This window comes from Patiria miniata, unplaced genomic scaffold (genome assembly GCF_015706575.1).
Source record: "Patiria miniata isolate m_02_andy unplaced genomic scaffold, ASM1570657v1 HiC_scaffold_29, whole genome shotgun sequence".
Taxonomy (NCBI): Eukaryota; Metazoa; Echinodermata; class Asteroidea; order Valvatida; family Asterinidae; genus Patiria; species Patiria miniata.
This window is the reverse complement of record NW_024037068.1, coordinates 14651366-14667672: the sequence shown is the minus strand read 5'-3', so window position 1 is coordinate 14667672 and position 16307 is coordinate 14651366. Positions and strand designations below refer to the sequence as shown.

Below are 16307 nucleotides of genomic sequence, written 5' to 3'. Positions count from 1 at the left end.
CTTGAATGTTCCAGTTAGGTTTTGAGTAATTTTTTAACTTGCATATACTGAGCAACCATAAAAGCTCCATGTAGGATAGGGTTGCCTGTCATAGTCGTACTTTAGTTTGATCAAAATTTTTTGTAGTTGGTGCCTTTTATGCAGCTTGCAGCTTTTCCAGCTTCAAATTCATCTTGAAATCCATGTGCACTCAAGTCGAATCTTACAACAGCTGTTTTTCTTGTGTTCAGCATTCAAACTTATACGTGCACTTGTATTTTACTCATGTGTTCATTGTATACAACTTCCCAGGTCAACAGCAAACCCGCTGAGGCCCCTCAGGATGCCACAAAAAAACAAGAAGAGGAAGAGGAGATTGACATTGACCTCAACGACCCGGACGTAGAGAAGGCCGCCGTCAAGATCCAATCCAGCTTCAAGAACCTCATGTCCAAGAAGAAGAAGAGCAAGGAGGTAGTGGATACAGCCGACGGAACGGCCAGTTCTGACCAATAACTTACCTGTATAGGGTCTGATTTGGAGGTTTTGAAATATCCTAGTTTTTATAGTGACTTTAAGGTGGTACTTATTATAACAATATATTTATTTTGAAAGGGGTGTGGCTTTGACAAGAACCAAAATTTTATCAGATCTGCAGCCTTTTACCCATATGAGCATAGAACCACCACAGAATCACCTCTAACACTGCATTTGCACTTCGACTAGCAATACATTACGTACAGATTAATCCAGTGGTTTTGGCATTTTCAAAATTTGTTACAATATCAAGAGTGTTGTGAATACATGTTTATGAAATATTAGGAATGTTGTGACAAGCACATATGTGATATTAGCAAAAGTGTTTTAAACAATGATGCGGTGTGTGTCTGTACGTTAACACCATGTACTTTAATAACACATAGAACATGACCTTGTTAGTTTCACCTTCACTTTTTAGAGCTCATATTTCAAAACCTCCAAATCAAAGTGTTTTTTTTCTATGCACCTCTGTATCACTCATATTCATATATTTCCTGGAACTGTTTTGATAGAAAAACAAAATCATGGTTATAGATGGTAGACATTTGTATTCACTGATGTTGTATTCTTATCAGTTAGATATTTGATACAAGAAGATGAAAATATCGACAGATCAGTACTTTACCTCAGAGTCAGATAGTTTGGATATATACTATAGAATATTTATAGAATAGTTCTATAATAGCGAATATTTTTCTCTTTTAAAATTCAGTGATTGTGGTCTTCACAGTGTTTTTCAGCACAAAATTGTTCTGGTAGAAATGGAAAACAATTTTTGAGAGTCATGATGATCAGTTGCCTTGTAAATTGCTTTTTTCCTTTTTGCTGTTTTAATATGGTTCTCAAGTTTAGCGTACCTCTTTGTCTCTAAAACAGAAATGCACAACTATTTATTACAAAGAATACTGCGTATTCAAAACCTGCACAGAAAAGTATAAAGTGGAGTGTAATTACACCTTGTCTTCTTAAATACATGTTAATTGTGATTGGTTAAAACACACAACTGTTATTCACATTGTCCAATAAGGCCACAGAATTGACCAATAGCGTTCAGCAATACATACATGTATTGGCATACATACAAGGTCTTCCATGATAAGGCATTCTATTGGTTCCTCGTTCAGTCACTACCTTGAAAATTTCACCGAATTTTTTGAAAACAAAAACACCCTTGATGCACACACAGCAAATTATGTCCAACATGTTATACTTTATATTTTTTGTTGTAAAATATTAAACTTTGGTTGCCTTCTCTCCTCGTATTTGTGTACATTTATGCGCTTAATATTTTGGTTCAGTTTATGGTTGTACATAGATGTATGTTTATTTTAGTTTTAATTTTTGAAAAATAACGGTGGATTTTTTTTTTTGTATCATACTTTAATTTGAACACTTTGGTGATTGCTTTATCTAAGCAGCCCCAACACCTACCAGAATTTGTTTCAGTTCAGTTGCGGCAATCACATGCAGATATGTTTCAGTCGACGCTGTCTGCACCTACAGTAATGCCACTGATATGCTTTTATAGGCTGTCCCCACAACCTTCCACTTCTGTGTACTATTTTGTGAAATCTTGATTCCTTGGTAATAAATAAGCATACATTTAAATGTAAGCTCTCATTTTGATGTCGTGAATGTGTTTACCTTTGTGACTATCTTCAGTGTACTTGTCAAACTGCATTTGCTGCGTTCCAAACGCAGGGTGATTGGGCAGACATATCGTATTGGTAGTTTTGTTTTGTATTTATCAGAATACAAAAAAAAGAATCACGCAATTCAGCCTTTTCTAGTGGAACCATTGGTTTTAATTTGGAAAAAAAGCTTTTAGTTGGATAATTTTCAGATTACATTTATTTACATGTACAACTCATTTCCGGTTTGATGAAATCATGCAGAGTGAATACATACATGGGGCGTAGCAAGGTCATTTTATTGGGGGGGGGGGGTTCGCAAAAAAATGTGTTTTTGTCCCTTTTTTGATAAAAATGCAAGGCCAACCCCTTAACAGTTTGAATTTGTGATGAAAACTTAACTTTCCCCCATTTTGATAAAAATGCAAGGCTAACCCCTTGTTTTGAATTCGTGATAAAAATGTGTTTTCGTCCCTTTTTTGATACGAATGCAAGGCTAACCCCTTACCTTTTTGAGTTGGTGATGAAAGTTGTTTTTGCTCCGTTTTGATGAAAATGCAAGGCTAACCCCTAACCGGTTTGAATTTGTGATGAAAACTTAACTTTCCCCCATTTTGATAAAAATGCAAGGCTAACCCCTTGTTTTGAATTCGTGATAAAAATGTGTTTTCGTCCTTTTTTTGATACAAATGCAAGGCTAACCCGTTACTATTTTGAATTTGTGATACAAACTTAACTTTCCCCCATTTTGATAAAAATGCAAGGCTAACCCCTTACCGTTTTCAATTTGTGATAAAAGTTGTTTTTGCCACTTTTTGATAAAAATGCAAGGCTACCCCCTTACCGTTTTAAATTTGTGATGAAAACTGAACTTTCCTCTATTTTGATAAAAATGCAAGGCTTACCCCTTACCGTTTTGAGTTTGTGATAAAAGTTGTTTTTGCCACTTTTTGATAAAAATGCAAGGCTCACCCTTACCGCTTTGAATTTGTGATGAAAACTTAACTTTCCTCCATTTTGATAAAAAGGCAAGACTAACCCCTTACCGTTATGAATTTGTGATAAAAGTTGTTTTTGGCACTTTTTGATGCAAATGCAAGGCTAACCCCTTACCGTTTAAAATTTGTGATGAAACTGAACTTTCCTCCATTTTGATAAAAATGCAAGGCCAACCCCTTACCATTATGAATTTGTGATAAAAGGTTTTTTTGTCCCTTTTTGATTAAAATGCAAGGCTAACCCCTTACCGTTATGAATTTGTGATAAAAGTTGTTTTGCCCCTTTTTGATAAAAATGCAAGGCTAACCCCTTACTACTTTGAATTTGTGATAAAAACTTAACTTTCCCCCATTTTGATAAAAATGCAAGGCTAACCCCTTAGCGGTTTGAATTTGTGATAAAAACTTAACTTTCCCCCATTTTGATAAAAATGCAAGGCTAACCCCTTACCGGTTTGAATTTGTGATAAAAGTTGTTTTTGCCCCTTTTTGATAAAAATGCAAGGCTAACTCCTTACTATTTTGAATTTGTGATAAAAACTTAACTTTCCCCCATTTTGATAAAAATTCAAGGCTAACCCCTTACCGTTTTGAATTTGTGATGAAAACTTAACTTTCCTCCATTTTGATAAAAATGCAAGGCTAACCCCTTACCGTTTGAATTTGTGATAAAAGTTGTTTTTGCCACTTTTTGATACAAATGCCAGGCTAACCCCTTACCGTTTTAAATTTGTGATGAAACTGAACTTTCCTCCTTTTTGATAAAAATGCAATGCTAACCCCTTACCGTTTTGAATTTGTGATTAAAACTTATACTTTCCCGCATTTTGATAAAAATGCAAGGCTAACCCCTTACCGTTTTGATTTTGTGATAAAAGTTGTTTTTGCCCCTTTTTGATAAAAATGCAAGGCTAACCCCTTACTATTTTGAAATTGTGATAAAAACTTAACTTTCCCCCATTTTGATAAAAATGCAAGGCTAACCCCTTACCGTTTTGAATTTTGGATAGAAAATTTGTTTTTGCCACTTTTTGATAAAAATGCAAGGCTAACCCCTTACCATTTTGAATTAGTGATAAAAGTTGTTTTTGCCCCTTTTTGATAAAAAATGCAAGGCTAACCCCTTACTATTTTGAATTTGTGATAAAAACTTAACTTTCCCCCATTTTGATAAAAATGCAAGGCTAACCCCTTACCGTTATGAATTTGTGATAAAAGTTGTTTTTGCCACTTTTTGATAAAAATGCAAGGCTAACCCCTTACTGTTTTGAATTTGTGATGAAAAGTTAACTTTCCTCCATTTTGATAAAAATCCAAGGCTAACCCCTTACCGTTTTGAATTTGTGATAAAAACTGAACTTTCCTCTATTTTGATAGAAATGCAAGGCTTACCCCTTACCGTTTTGAATTTGTGATAAAAGTTGTTTTTGCCCCTTTTTGGTAAAAATGCAAGTCTAACCCCTTACTATTTTGAATTTGTGATAAAAACTTAACTTTCCCCCATTTTGATAAAAATGCAAGGCTAACCCCTTACCGTGTTGAATTTTGTGATAAAAGTTGTTTTTGCCCCGTTTTGATACAAATGCAAGGCTAACGCCTTACCGTTTTAAATTTGTGATGAAAACTGAACTTTCCTCCATTTTGATAAAAATGCAAGGCTAACCTCTTACCGTTTTGAATTTGTGATTAAAACTTAACTTTCCCGCATTTTGATAAAAATGCAAGGCTAACCCCTTACCGGTTTGAATTTTGGATAGAAAAGTTGTTTTTGCCCCATTTTGATAAAAATGTAAGGCTAACCCCTTACCGTTTTGAATTTTGGATAGAAAATTTCTTTTTGCCACTTTTTGATAAAAATGCAAGGCTAACCCCTTACTATTTTGAATTTGTGATAAAAACTTAACGTTCCCCCATTTTGATAAAAATGCAAGGCTAACCCCTTACCGTTTTGAATTTGTGATACAAGTTGTTTTAGCCACTTTTTGATACAAATGCCACGCTAACCCCTTACCGTTTTAAATTGGTGATGAAACTGAACTTTCCTCCATTTTGATAAAAATGCAAGGCTAACCCCTTACCGTTTTGAATTTGTGATTAAAACTTAACTTTCCCGCATTTTGATAAAAATGCAAGGCTAACCCCTTACCGTTTTGATTTTGTGATAAAAGTTGTTTTTGCCCCTTTTTGATAAAAATGCAAGGCTAACCCCTTACTATTTTGAAATTGTGATAAAAACTTAACTTTCCCCCATTTTGATAAAAATGCAAGGCTAACCCCTTACCGGTTTGAATTTGTGATAAAAGTTGTTTTTGCCCCTCTTTGATAAAAATGCAAGGCTAACCCTTTACTATTTCGAATTAGTGATAAAAACTTAACTTTCCCCCATTTTGATAAAAATGCAAGGCTAACCCCTTACCGTTATGAATTTGTGATAACAGTTGTTTTTGCCCCATTTTGATAAAAATGTAAGGCTAACCCCTTACCGTTTTAAATTTTGCATAGAAAATTTGTTTTTGCCACTTTTTGATAAAAAAAAAGGCTAACCCCTTACCATTTTGAATTTGTGATAAAAGTTGTTTTTGCCCCTTTTTGATTAAAAATGCAAGGCTAACCCCTTACTATTTTGAATTTGTGATAAAAACTTAACTTTCCCCCATTTTGATAAAAATTCAAGGCTAACCCCTTATCGTTTTGAATTTGTGATGAAAACTGAACTTTCCTCCATTTTGATACAAATGCAAGGCTAACCCCTTACCGTTTTAAATTGGTGATGAAACTGAACTTTCCTCCATTTTGATAAAAATGCAAGGCTAACCCCTTACCGTTTTGAATTTGTGATTAAATCTTAACTTTCCCGCGTTTTGATAAAAATGCAAGGCTAACCCCTTACCGTTTTGATTTTGTGATAAAAGTTGTTTTTGCCCCTTTTTGATAAAAATGCAAGGCTAACCCTTATTTTTTTGAAATTGTGATAACAACTTAACTTTCCCCCATTTTGATAAAAATGCAAGGCTAACCCCTTACCGTTATGAATTTGTGATAAAAGTTGTTTTTGCCCCATTTTGATAAAAATGTAAGGCTAACCCCTTACAGTTTTGAATTTTGGATAGAAAATTTGTTTTTGCCACTTTTTGATAAAAATGCAAGGCTAACCCCTTACCATTTTGAATTGGTGATAAAAGTTGTTTTTGCCCCTTTTTGATTAAAAATGCAAGGCTAACCCCTTACTATTTTGAATTTGTGATAAAAACTTAACTTTCCCCCATTTTGATAAAAATGCAAGGCTAACCCCTTACCGTTATGATTTTGTGATAAAAGTTGTTTTTGCCCCTTTTTGATAAAAATGCAAGGCTAACCCCTAACTGTTTTGAATTTGTGATACAAACTTAACTTTCCTCCATTTTGATAAAAATGCAAGGCTAACCCTTTACCGTTTTGAATTGGTGATAAAAGTTGTTTTTGCCACTTTTTGATAAAAATGCAAGGCTAACCCCTTACTGTTTTGAATTTGTGATACAAACTTAACATTCCTCCATTTTGATAAAAATGGAAGGCTAACCCCTTACCGTTTTGAATTTGTGATTAAAGTTGTTTTTTGCCCCTTTTTGATAAAAATGCAAGGCTAACCCCTTACCGTTTTGAATTTTGGATAGAACATTTGTTTTTGCCACTTTTTGATAAAAAAGCAAGGCTAACCCCTTACCATTTTGAATTGGTGATAAAAGTTGTTTTTGCCCCTTTTTGATTAAAAATGCAAGGCTAACCCCTTACTATTTTGAATTTGTGATAAAAACTTAACTTTCCCCCATTTTGATAAAAATGCAAGGCTAACCCCTTACCGTTATGATTTTGTGATAAAAGTTGTTTTTGCCCCTTTTTGATAAAAATGCAAGGCTAACTCCTTACTGTTTTAAATTTTGGATAAAAAAAAATTGTTTTTGCCACTTTTTGATAAAAATGCAAGGCTAACCCCTTACTGTTTTGAATTTGTGATACAAACTTAACTTTCCTCCATTTTGATAAAAATACAAGGCTAACCCCTTACCGTTTTGAATTTGTGATAAAAGTTGTTTTTTGCCACTTTTTGATAAAAATGCAAGGATAACCCCTTACCGTTTTGAATTTTGGATATAAAATTTGTTTTTGCCACTTTTTGATAAAAATGCAAGGCTAACCCCTTACCGTTTTGAATTTGTGATAAAAGTTGTTTTTTGCCACTTTTTGATAAAAATGCAAGGCTTACCCCTTACTGTTTTGAATTTGTGATGAAAACTGAACTTTCCTCCATTTTGATACAAATGCAAGCTAACCCCTTACCGTTATGAATTTGTGATAAAAGGTTTTTTGCCACTTTTTGATAAAAATGCAAGGCTAACCCCTTACTATTTTGAATTTGTGATAAAACCTTAACTTTCCTCCATTTTGATAAAAATGCAAGGCTAACTCCTAACCGTTTTAAATTTGTGATGAAAACTGAACTTTCCCCCATTTTGATAAAAATGCAAGGCTAACCCCTTACTGTTTTGAATTTGTGATGAAATCTGAACTTTCCTCCATTGTGATAAAAATGCAAGGCTAACCCCTTACCGTTATGAATTTGTGATAAAAGGTTTTTTTGCCCCTTTTTGATAAAAATGCAAGGCTAACCCCTTACTATTTTGAATTTGTGATAAAACCTTAACTTTCCTCCATTTTGATAAAAATGCAAGGCTAACTCCTAACCGTTTTAAATTTGTGATGAAAACTGAACTTTCCCCCATTTTGATAAAAATGCAAGGCTAACCCCTTACCGTTTTGAATTTGTGATGAAAACTGAACTTTCCTCCATTTTGATAAAAATGCAAGGCTAACTCCTTACTGTTTTAAATTTTGGATAAAAAAAAAATTGTTTTTGCCCCGTTTTGATAAAAATGCAAGGCTAACCCCTTACCGCTTTGAATTTGTGATAAAAGTTGTTTTTGCCACTTTTTGATACAAATGCCACGCTAACCCCTTACCGTTTTAAATTGGTGATGAAACTGAACTTTCCTCCATTTTGATAAAAATGCAAGGCTAACCCCTTACCGTTTTGAATTTGTGATAAAAGTTGTTTTTGCCCCTCTTTGATAAAAATGCAAGGCTAACCCTTTACTATTTCGAATTAGTGATAAAAACTTAACTTTCCCCCATTTTGATAAAAATGCAAGGCTAACCCCTTACCGTTATGAATTTGTGATAACAGTTGTTTTTGCCCCATTTTGATAAAAATGTAAGGCTAACCCCTTACCGTTTTAAATTTTGCATAGAAAATTTGTTTTTGCCACTTTTTGATAAAAAAAAAGGCTAACCCCTTACCATTTTGAATTTGTGATAAAAGTTGTTTTTGCCCCTTTTTGATTAAAAATGCAAGGCTAACCCCTTACTATTTTGAATTTGTGATAAAAACTTAACTTTCCCCCATTTTGATAAAAATTCAAGGCTAACCCCTTATCGTTTTGAATTTGTGATGAAAACTGAACTTTCCTCCATTTTGATACAAATGCAAGGCTAACCCCTTACCGTTTTAAATTGGTGATGAAACTGAACTTTCCTCCATTTTGATAAAAATGCAAGGCTAACCCCTTACCGTTTTGAATTTGTGATTAAATCTTAACTTTCCCGCGTTTTGATAAAAATGCAAGGCTAACCCCTTACCGTTTTGATTTTGTGATAAAAGTTGTTTTTGCCCCTTTTTGATAAAAATGCAAGGCTAACCCCTTATTTTTTTGAAATTGTGATAACAACTTAACTTTCCCCCATTTTGATAAAAATGCAAGGCTAACCCCTTACCGTTATGAATTTGTGATAAAAGTTGTTTTTGCCCCATTTTGATAAAAATGTAAGGCTAACCCCTTACAGTTTTGAATTTTGGATAGAAAATTTGTTTTTGCCACTTTTTGATAAAAATGCAAGGCTAACCCCTTACCATTTTGAATTGGTGATAAAAGTTGTTTTTGCCCCTTTTTGATTAAAAATGCAAGGCTAACCCCTTACTATTTTGAATTTGTGATAAAAACTTAACTTTCCCCCATTTTGATAAAAATGCAAGGCTAACCCCTTACCGTTATGATTTTGTGATAAAAGTTGTTTTTGCCCCTTTTTGATAAAAATGCAAGGCTAACTCCTTACTGTTTTAAATTTTGGATAAAAAAAAATTGTTTTTGCCACTTTTTGATAAAAATGCAAGGCTAACCCCTTACTGTTTTGAATTTGTGATACAAACTTAACTTTCCTCCATTTTGATAAAAATGCAAGGCTAACCCCTTACCGTTTTGAATTTGTGATAAAAGTTGTTTTTTGCCACTTTTTGATAAAAATGCAAGGATAACCCCTTACCGTTTTGAATTTTGGATATAAAATTTGTTTTTGCCACTTTTTGATAAAAATGCAAGGCTAACCCCTTACCGTTTTGAATTTGTGATAAAAGTTGTTTTTTGCCACTTTTTGATAAAAATGCAAGGCTTACCCCTTACTGTTTTGAATTTGTGATGAAAACTGAACTTTCCTCCATTTTGATACAAATGCAAGCTAACCCCTTACCGTTATGAATTTGTGATAAAAGGTTTTTTGCCCCTTTTTGATAAAAATGCAAGGCTAACCCCTTACTATTTTGAATTTGTGATAAAACCTTAACTTTCCTCCATTTTGATAAAAATGCAAGGCTAACTCCTAACCGTTTTAAATTTGTGATGAAAACTGAACTTTCCCCCATTTTGATAAAAATGCAAGGCTAACCCCTTACTGTTTTGAATTTGTGATGAAATCTGAACTTTCCTCCATTGTGATAAAAATGCAAGGCTAACCCCTTACCGTTATGAATTTGTGATAAAAGGTTTTTTTGCCCCTTTTTGATAAAAATGCAAGGCTAACCCCTTACTATTTTGAATTTGTGATAAAACCTTAACTTTCCTCCATTTTGATAAAAATGCAAGGCTAACTCCTAACCGTTTTAAATTTGTGATGAAAACTGAACTTTCCCCCATTTTGATAAAAATGCAAGGCTAACCCCTTACCGTTTTGAATTTGTGATGAAAACTGAACTTTCCTCCATTTTGATAAAAATGCAAGGCTAACTCCTTACTGTTTTAAATTTTGGATAAAAAAAAATTGTTTTTGCCCCGTTTTGATAAAAATGCAAAGCTAACCCCTTACCGCTTTGAATTTTTGATAAAAGTTGTTTTTGCCACTTTTTGATACAAATGCCACGCTAACCCCTTACCGTTTTAAATTGGTGATGAAACTGAACTTTCCTCCATTTTGATAAAAATGCAAGGCTAACCCCTTACCGTTTTGAATTTGTGATTAAAACTTAACTTTCCCGCATTTTGATAAAAATGCAAGGCTAACCCCTTACCGTTTTGATTTTGTGATAAAAGTTGTTTTTGCCCCATTTTGATAAAAATGTAAGGCTAACCCCTTACTATTTTGAATTGTGCATAGAAAATTTGTTTTTGCCACTTTTTGATAAAAAAAAAGGCTAACCCCTTACCATTTTGAATTTGTGATAAAAGTTGTTTTTGCCCCTTTTTGATTAAAAATGCAAGGCTAACCCCTTACTATTTTGAATTTGTGATAAAAACTTAACTTTCCCCCATTTTGATAAAAATTCAAGGCTAACCCCTTATCGTTTTGAATTTGTGATGAAAACTGAACTTTCCTCCATTTTGATACAAATGCAAGGCTAACCCCTTACCGTTTTAAATTGGTGATGAAACTGAACTTTCCTCCATTTTGATAAAAATGCAAGGCTAACCCCTTACCGTTTTGAATTTGTGATTAAATCTTAACTTTCCCGCGTTTTGATAAAAATGCAAGGCTAACCCCTTACCGTTTTGATTTTGTGATAAAAGTTGTTTTTGCCCCTTTTTGATAAAAATGCAAGGCTAACCCCTTATTTTTTTGAAATTGTGATAACAACTTAACTTTCCCCCATTTTGATAAAAATGCAAGGCTAACCCCTTACCGTTATGAATTTGTGATAAAAGTTGTTTTTGCCCCATTTTGATAAAAATGTAAGGCTAACCCCTTACAGTTTTGAATTTTGGATAGAAAATTTGTTTTTGCCACTTTTTGATAAAAATGCAAGGCTAACCCCTTACCATTTTGAATTGGTGATAAAAGTTGTTTTTGCCCCTTTTTGATTAAAAATGCAAGGCTAACCCCTTACTATTTTGAATTTGTGATAAAAACTTAACTTTCCCCCATTTTGATAAAAATGCAAGGCTAACCCCTTACTATTTTGAATTTGTGATAAAACCTTAACTTTCCTCCATTTTGATAAAAATGCAAGGCTAACTCCTAACCGTTTTAAATTTGTGATGAAAACTGAACTTTCCCCCATTTTGATAAAAATGCAAGGCTAACCCCTTACCGTTTTGAATTTGTGATGAAAACTGAACTTTCCTCCATTTTGATAAAAATGCAAGGCTAACTCCTTACTGTTTTAAATTTTGGATAAAAAAAAAATTGTTTTTGCCCCGTTTTGATAAAAATGCAAGGCTAACCCCTTACCGCTTTGAATTTGTGATAAAAGTTGTTTTTGCCACTTTTTGATACAAATGCCACGCTAACCCCTTACCGTTTTAAATTGGTGATGAAACTGAACTTTCCTCCATTTTGATAAAAATGCAAGGCTAACCCCTTACCGTTTTGAATTTGTGATAAAAGTTGTTTTTGCCCCTCTTTGATAAAAATGCAAGGCTAACCCTTTACTATTTCGAATTAGTGATAAAAACTTAACTTTCCCCCATTTTGATAAAAATGCAAGGCTAACCCCTTACCGTTATGAATTTGTGATAACAGTTGTTTTTGCCCCATTTTGATAAAAATGTAAGGCTAACCCCTTACCGTTTTAAATTTTGCATAGAAAATTTGTTTTTGCCACTTTTTGATAAAAAAAAAGGCTAACCCCTTACCATTTTGAATTTGTGATAAAAGTTGTTTTTGCCCCTTTTTGATTAAAAATGCAAGGCTAACCCCTTACTATTTTGAATTTGTGATAAAAACTTAACTTTCCCCCATTTTGATAAAAATTCAAGGCTAACCCCTTATCGTTTTGAATTTGTGATGAAAACTGAACTTTCCTCCATTTTGATACAAATGCAAGGCTAACCCCTTACCGTTTTAAATTGGTGATGAAACTGAACTTTCCTCCATTTTGATAAAAATGCAAGGCTAACCCCTTACCGTTTTGAATTTGTGATTAAATCTTAACTTTCCCGCGTTTTGATAAAAATGCAAGGCTAACCCCTTACCGTTTTGATTTGTGATAAAAGTTGTTTTTGCCCCTTTTTGATAAAAATGCAAGGCTAACCCCTTATTTTTTTGAAATTGTGATAACAACTTAACTTTCCCCCATTTTGATAAAAATGCAAGGCTAACCCCTTACCGTTATGAATTTGTGATAAAAGTTGTTTTTGCCCCATTTTGATAAAAATGTAAGGCTAACCCCTTACAGTTTTGAATTTGGATAGAAAATTTGTTTTTGCCACTTTTGATAAAAATGCAAGGCTAACCCCTTACCATTTTGAATTGGTGATAAAAGTTGTTTTTGCCCCTTTTTGATTAAAAATGCAAGGCTAACCCCTTACTATTTTGAATTTGTGATAAAAACTTAACTTTCCCCCATTTTGATAAAAATGCAAGGCTAACCCCTTACTATTTTGAATTTGTGATAAAACCTTAACTTTCCTCCATTTTGATAAAAATGCAAGGCTAACTCCTAACCGTTTTAAATTTGTGATGAAAACTGAACTTTCCCCCATTTTGATAAAAATGCAAGGCTAACCCCTTACCGTTTTGAATTTGTGATGAAAACTGAACTTTCCTCCATTTTGATAAAAATGCAAGGCTAACTCCTTACTGTTTTAAATTTTGGATAAAAAAAAAATTGTTTTTGCCCCGTTTTGATAAAAATGCAAGGCTAACCCCTTACCGCTTTGAATTTGTGATAAAAGTTGTTTTTGCCACTTTTTGATACAAATGCCACGCTAACCCCTTACCGTTTTAAATTGGTGATGAAACTGAACTTTCCTCCATTTTGATAAAAATGCAAGGCTAACCCCTTACCGTTTTGAATTTGTGATAAAAGTTGTTTTTGCCCCTCTTTGATAAAAATGCAAGGCTAACCCTTTACTATTTCGAATTAGTGATAAAAACTTAACTTTCCCCCATTTTGATAAAAATGCAAGGCTAACCCCTTACCGTTATGAATTTGTGATAACAGTTGTTTTTGCCCCATTTTGATAAAAATGTAAGGCTAACCCCTTACCGTTTTAAATTTTGCATAGAAAATTTGTTTTTGCCACTTTTTGATAAAAAAAAAGGCTAACCCCTTACCATTTTGAATTTGTGATAAAAGTTGTTTTTGCCCCTTTTTGATTAAAAATGCAAGGCTAACCCCTTACTATTTTGAATTTGTGATAAAAACTTAACTTTCCCCCATTTTGATAAAAATTCAAGGCTAACCCCTTATCGTTTTGAATTTGTGATGAAAACTGAACTTTCCTCCATTTTGATACAAATGCAAGGCTAACCCCTTACCGTTTTAAATTGGTGATGAAACTGAACTTTCCTCCATTTTGATAAAAATGCAAGGCTAACCCCTTACCGTTTTGAATTTGTGATTAAATCTTAACTTTCCCGCGTTTTGATAAAAATGCAAGGCTAACCCCTTACCGTTTTGATTTTGTGATAAAAGTTGTTTTTGCCCCTTTTTGATAAAAATGCAAGGCTAACCCCTTATTTTTTTGAAATTGTGATAACAACTTAACTTTCCCCCATTTTGATAAAAATGCAAGGCTAACCCCTTACCGTTATGAATTTGTGATAAAAGTTGTTTTTGCCCCATTTTGATAAAAATGTAAGGCTAACCCCTTACAGTTTTGAATTTTGGATAGAAAATTTGTTTTTGCCACTTTTTGATAAAAATGCAAGGCTAACCCCTTACCATTTTGAATTGGTGATAAAAGTTGTTTTTGCCCCTTTTTGATTAAAAATGCAAGGCTAACCCCTTACTATTTTGAATTTGTGATAAAAACTTAACTTTCCCCCATTTTGATAAAAATGCAAGGCTAACCCCTTACCGTTATGATTTTGTGATAAAAGTTGTTTTTGCCCCTTTTTGATAAAAATGCAAGGCTAACCCCTAACTGTTTTGAATTTGTGATACAAACTTAACTTTCCTCCATTTTGATAAAAATGCAAGGCTAACCCTTTACCGTTTTGAATTGGTGATAAAAGTTGTTTTTGCCACTTTTTGATAAAAATGCAAGGCTAACCCCTTACTGTTTTGAATTTGTGATACAAACTTAACATTCCTCCATTTTGATAAAAATGGAAGGCTAACCCCTTACCGTTTTGAATTTGTGATTAAAGTTGTTTTTGCCCCTTTTTGATAAAAATGCAAGGCTAACCCCTTACCGTTTCGAATTTTGGATAGAACATTTGTTTTTGCCCCTTTTTGATAAAAATGCAAGGCTAACCCCTTACCATTTTGAATTGGTGATAAAAGTTGTTTTTGCCCCTTTTTGATTAAAAATGCAAGGCTAACCCCTTACTATTTTGAATTGGTGATAAAAACTTAACTTTCCCCCATTTTGATAAAAATGCAAGGCTAACCCCTTACCGTTATGATTTTGTGATAAAAGTTGTTTTTGCCCCTTTTTGATAAAAATGCAAGGCTAACTCCTTACTGTTTTAAATTTTGGATAAAAAAAATTGTTTTTGCCACTTTTTGATAAAAATGCAAGGCTAACCCCTTACTGTTTTGAATTTGTGATACAAACTTAACTTTCCTCCATTTTGATAAAAATGCAAGGCTAACCCCTTACCGTTTTGAATTTGTGATAAAAGTTGTTTTTTGCCACTTTTTGATAAAAATGCAAGGATAACCCCTTACCGTTTTGAATTTTGGATATAAAATTTGTTTTTGCCACTTTTTGATAAAAATGCAAGGCTAACCCCTTACCGTTTTGAATTTGTGATAAAAGTTGTTTTTTGCCACTTTTTGATAAAAATGCAAGGCTTACCCCTTACTGTTTTGAATTTGTGATGAAAACTGAACTTTCCTCCATTTTGATACAAATGCAAGCTAACCCCTTACCGTTATGAATTTGTGATAAAAGGTTTTTTGCCCCTTTTTGATAAAAATGCAAGGCTAACCCCTTACTATTTTGAATTTGTGATAAAACCTTAACTTTCCTCCATTTTGATAAAAATGCAAGGCTAACTCCTAACCGTTTTAAATTTGTGATGAAAACTGAACTTTCCCCCATTTTGATAAAAATGCAAGGCTAACCCCTTACTGTTTTGAATTTGTGATGAAATCTGAACTTTCCTCCATTGTGATAAAAATGCAAGGCTAACCCCTTACCGTTATGAATTTGTGATAAAAGGTTTTTTTGCCCCTTTTTGATAAAAATGCAAGGCTAACCCCTTACTATTTTGAATTTGTGATAAAACCTTAACTTTCCTCCATTTTGATAAAAATGCAAGGCTAACTCCTAACCGTTTTAAATTTGTGATGAAAACTGAACTTTCCCCCATTTTGATAAAAATGCAAGGCTAACCCCTTACCGTTTTGAATTTGTGATGAAAACTGAACTTTCCTCCATTTTGATAAAAATGCAAGGCTAACTCCTTACTGTTTTAAATTTTGGATAAAAAAAAATTGTTTTTGCCCCGTTTTGATAAAAATGCAAAGCTAACCCCTTACCGCTTTGAATTTGTGATAAAAGTTGTTTTTGCCACTTTTTGATACAAATGCCACGCTAACCCCTTACCGTTTTAAATTGGTGATGAAACTGAACTTTCCTCCATTTTGATAAAAATGCAAGGATAACCCCTTACCGTTTTGAATTTGTGATTAAAACTTAACTTTCCCGCATTTTGATAAAAATGCAAGGCTAACCCCTTACCGTTTTGATTTTGTGATAAAAGTTGTTTTTGCCCCATTTTGATAAAAATGTAAGGCTAACCCCTTACTATTTTGAATTGTGCATAGAAAATTTGTTTTTGCCACTTTTTGATAAAAAAAAAGGCTAACCCCTTACCATTTTGAATTTGTGATAAAAGTTGTTTTTGCCCCTTTTTGATTAAAAATGCAAGGCTAACCCCTTACTATTTTGAATTTGTGATAAAA

The 16307-nt window shown here is 33.3% G+C and overlaps 1 protein-coding gene across 4 annotated transcripts in view; it reads left to right on the top strand.

Annotated features, from left to right (window-relative positions):
* Window positions 1–1717, top strand: part of LOC119735477 (microtubule-associated protein futsch-like) — a 42311-nt gene extending 40594 nt beyond the window's left edge. For all 4 annotated transcript variants that reach the window (XM_038209181.1, XM_038209182.1, XM_038209180.1 and 1 more), the window contains one exon: window positions 292–1717. In XM_038209181.1, the coding sequence (XP_038065109.1) occupies window positions 292–495 (204 nt within the window). In that variant the 3' untranslated portion in view covers window positions 496–1717. The remainder of the gene's footprint in view (window positions 1–291) is intronic.
* The last annotated feature ends 14590 nt before the right edge of the window (window positions 1718–16307 follow it).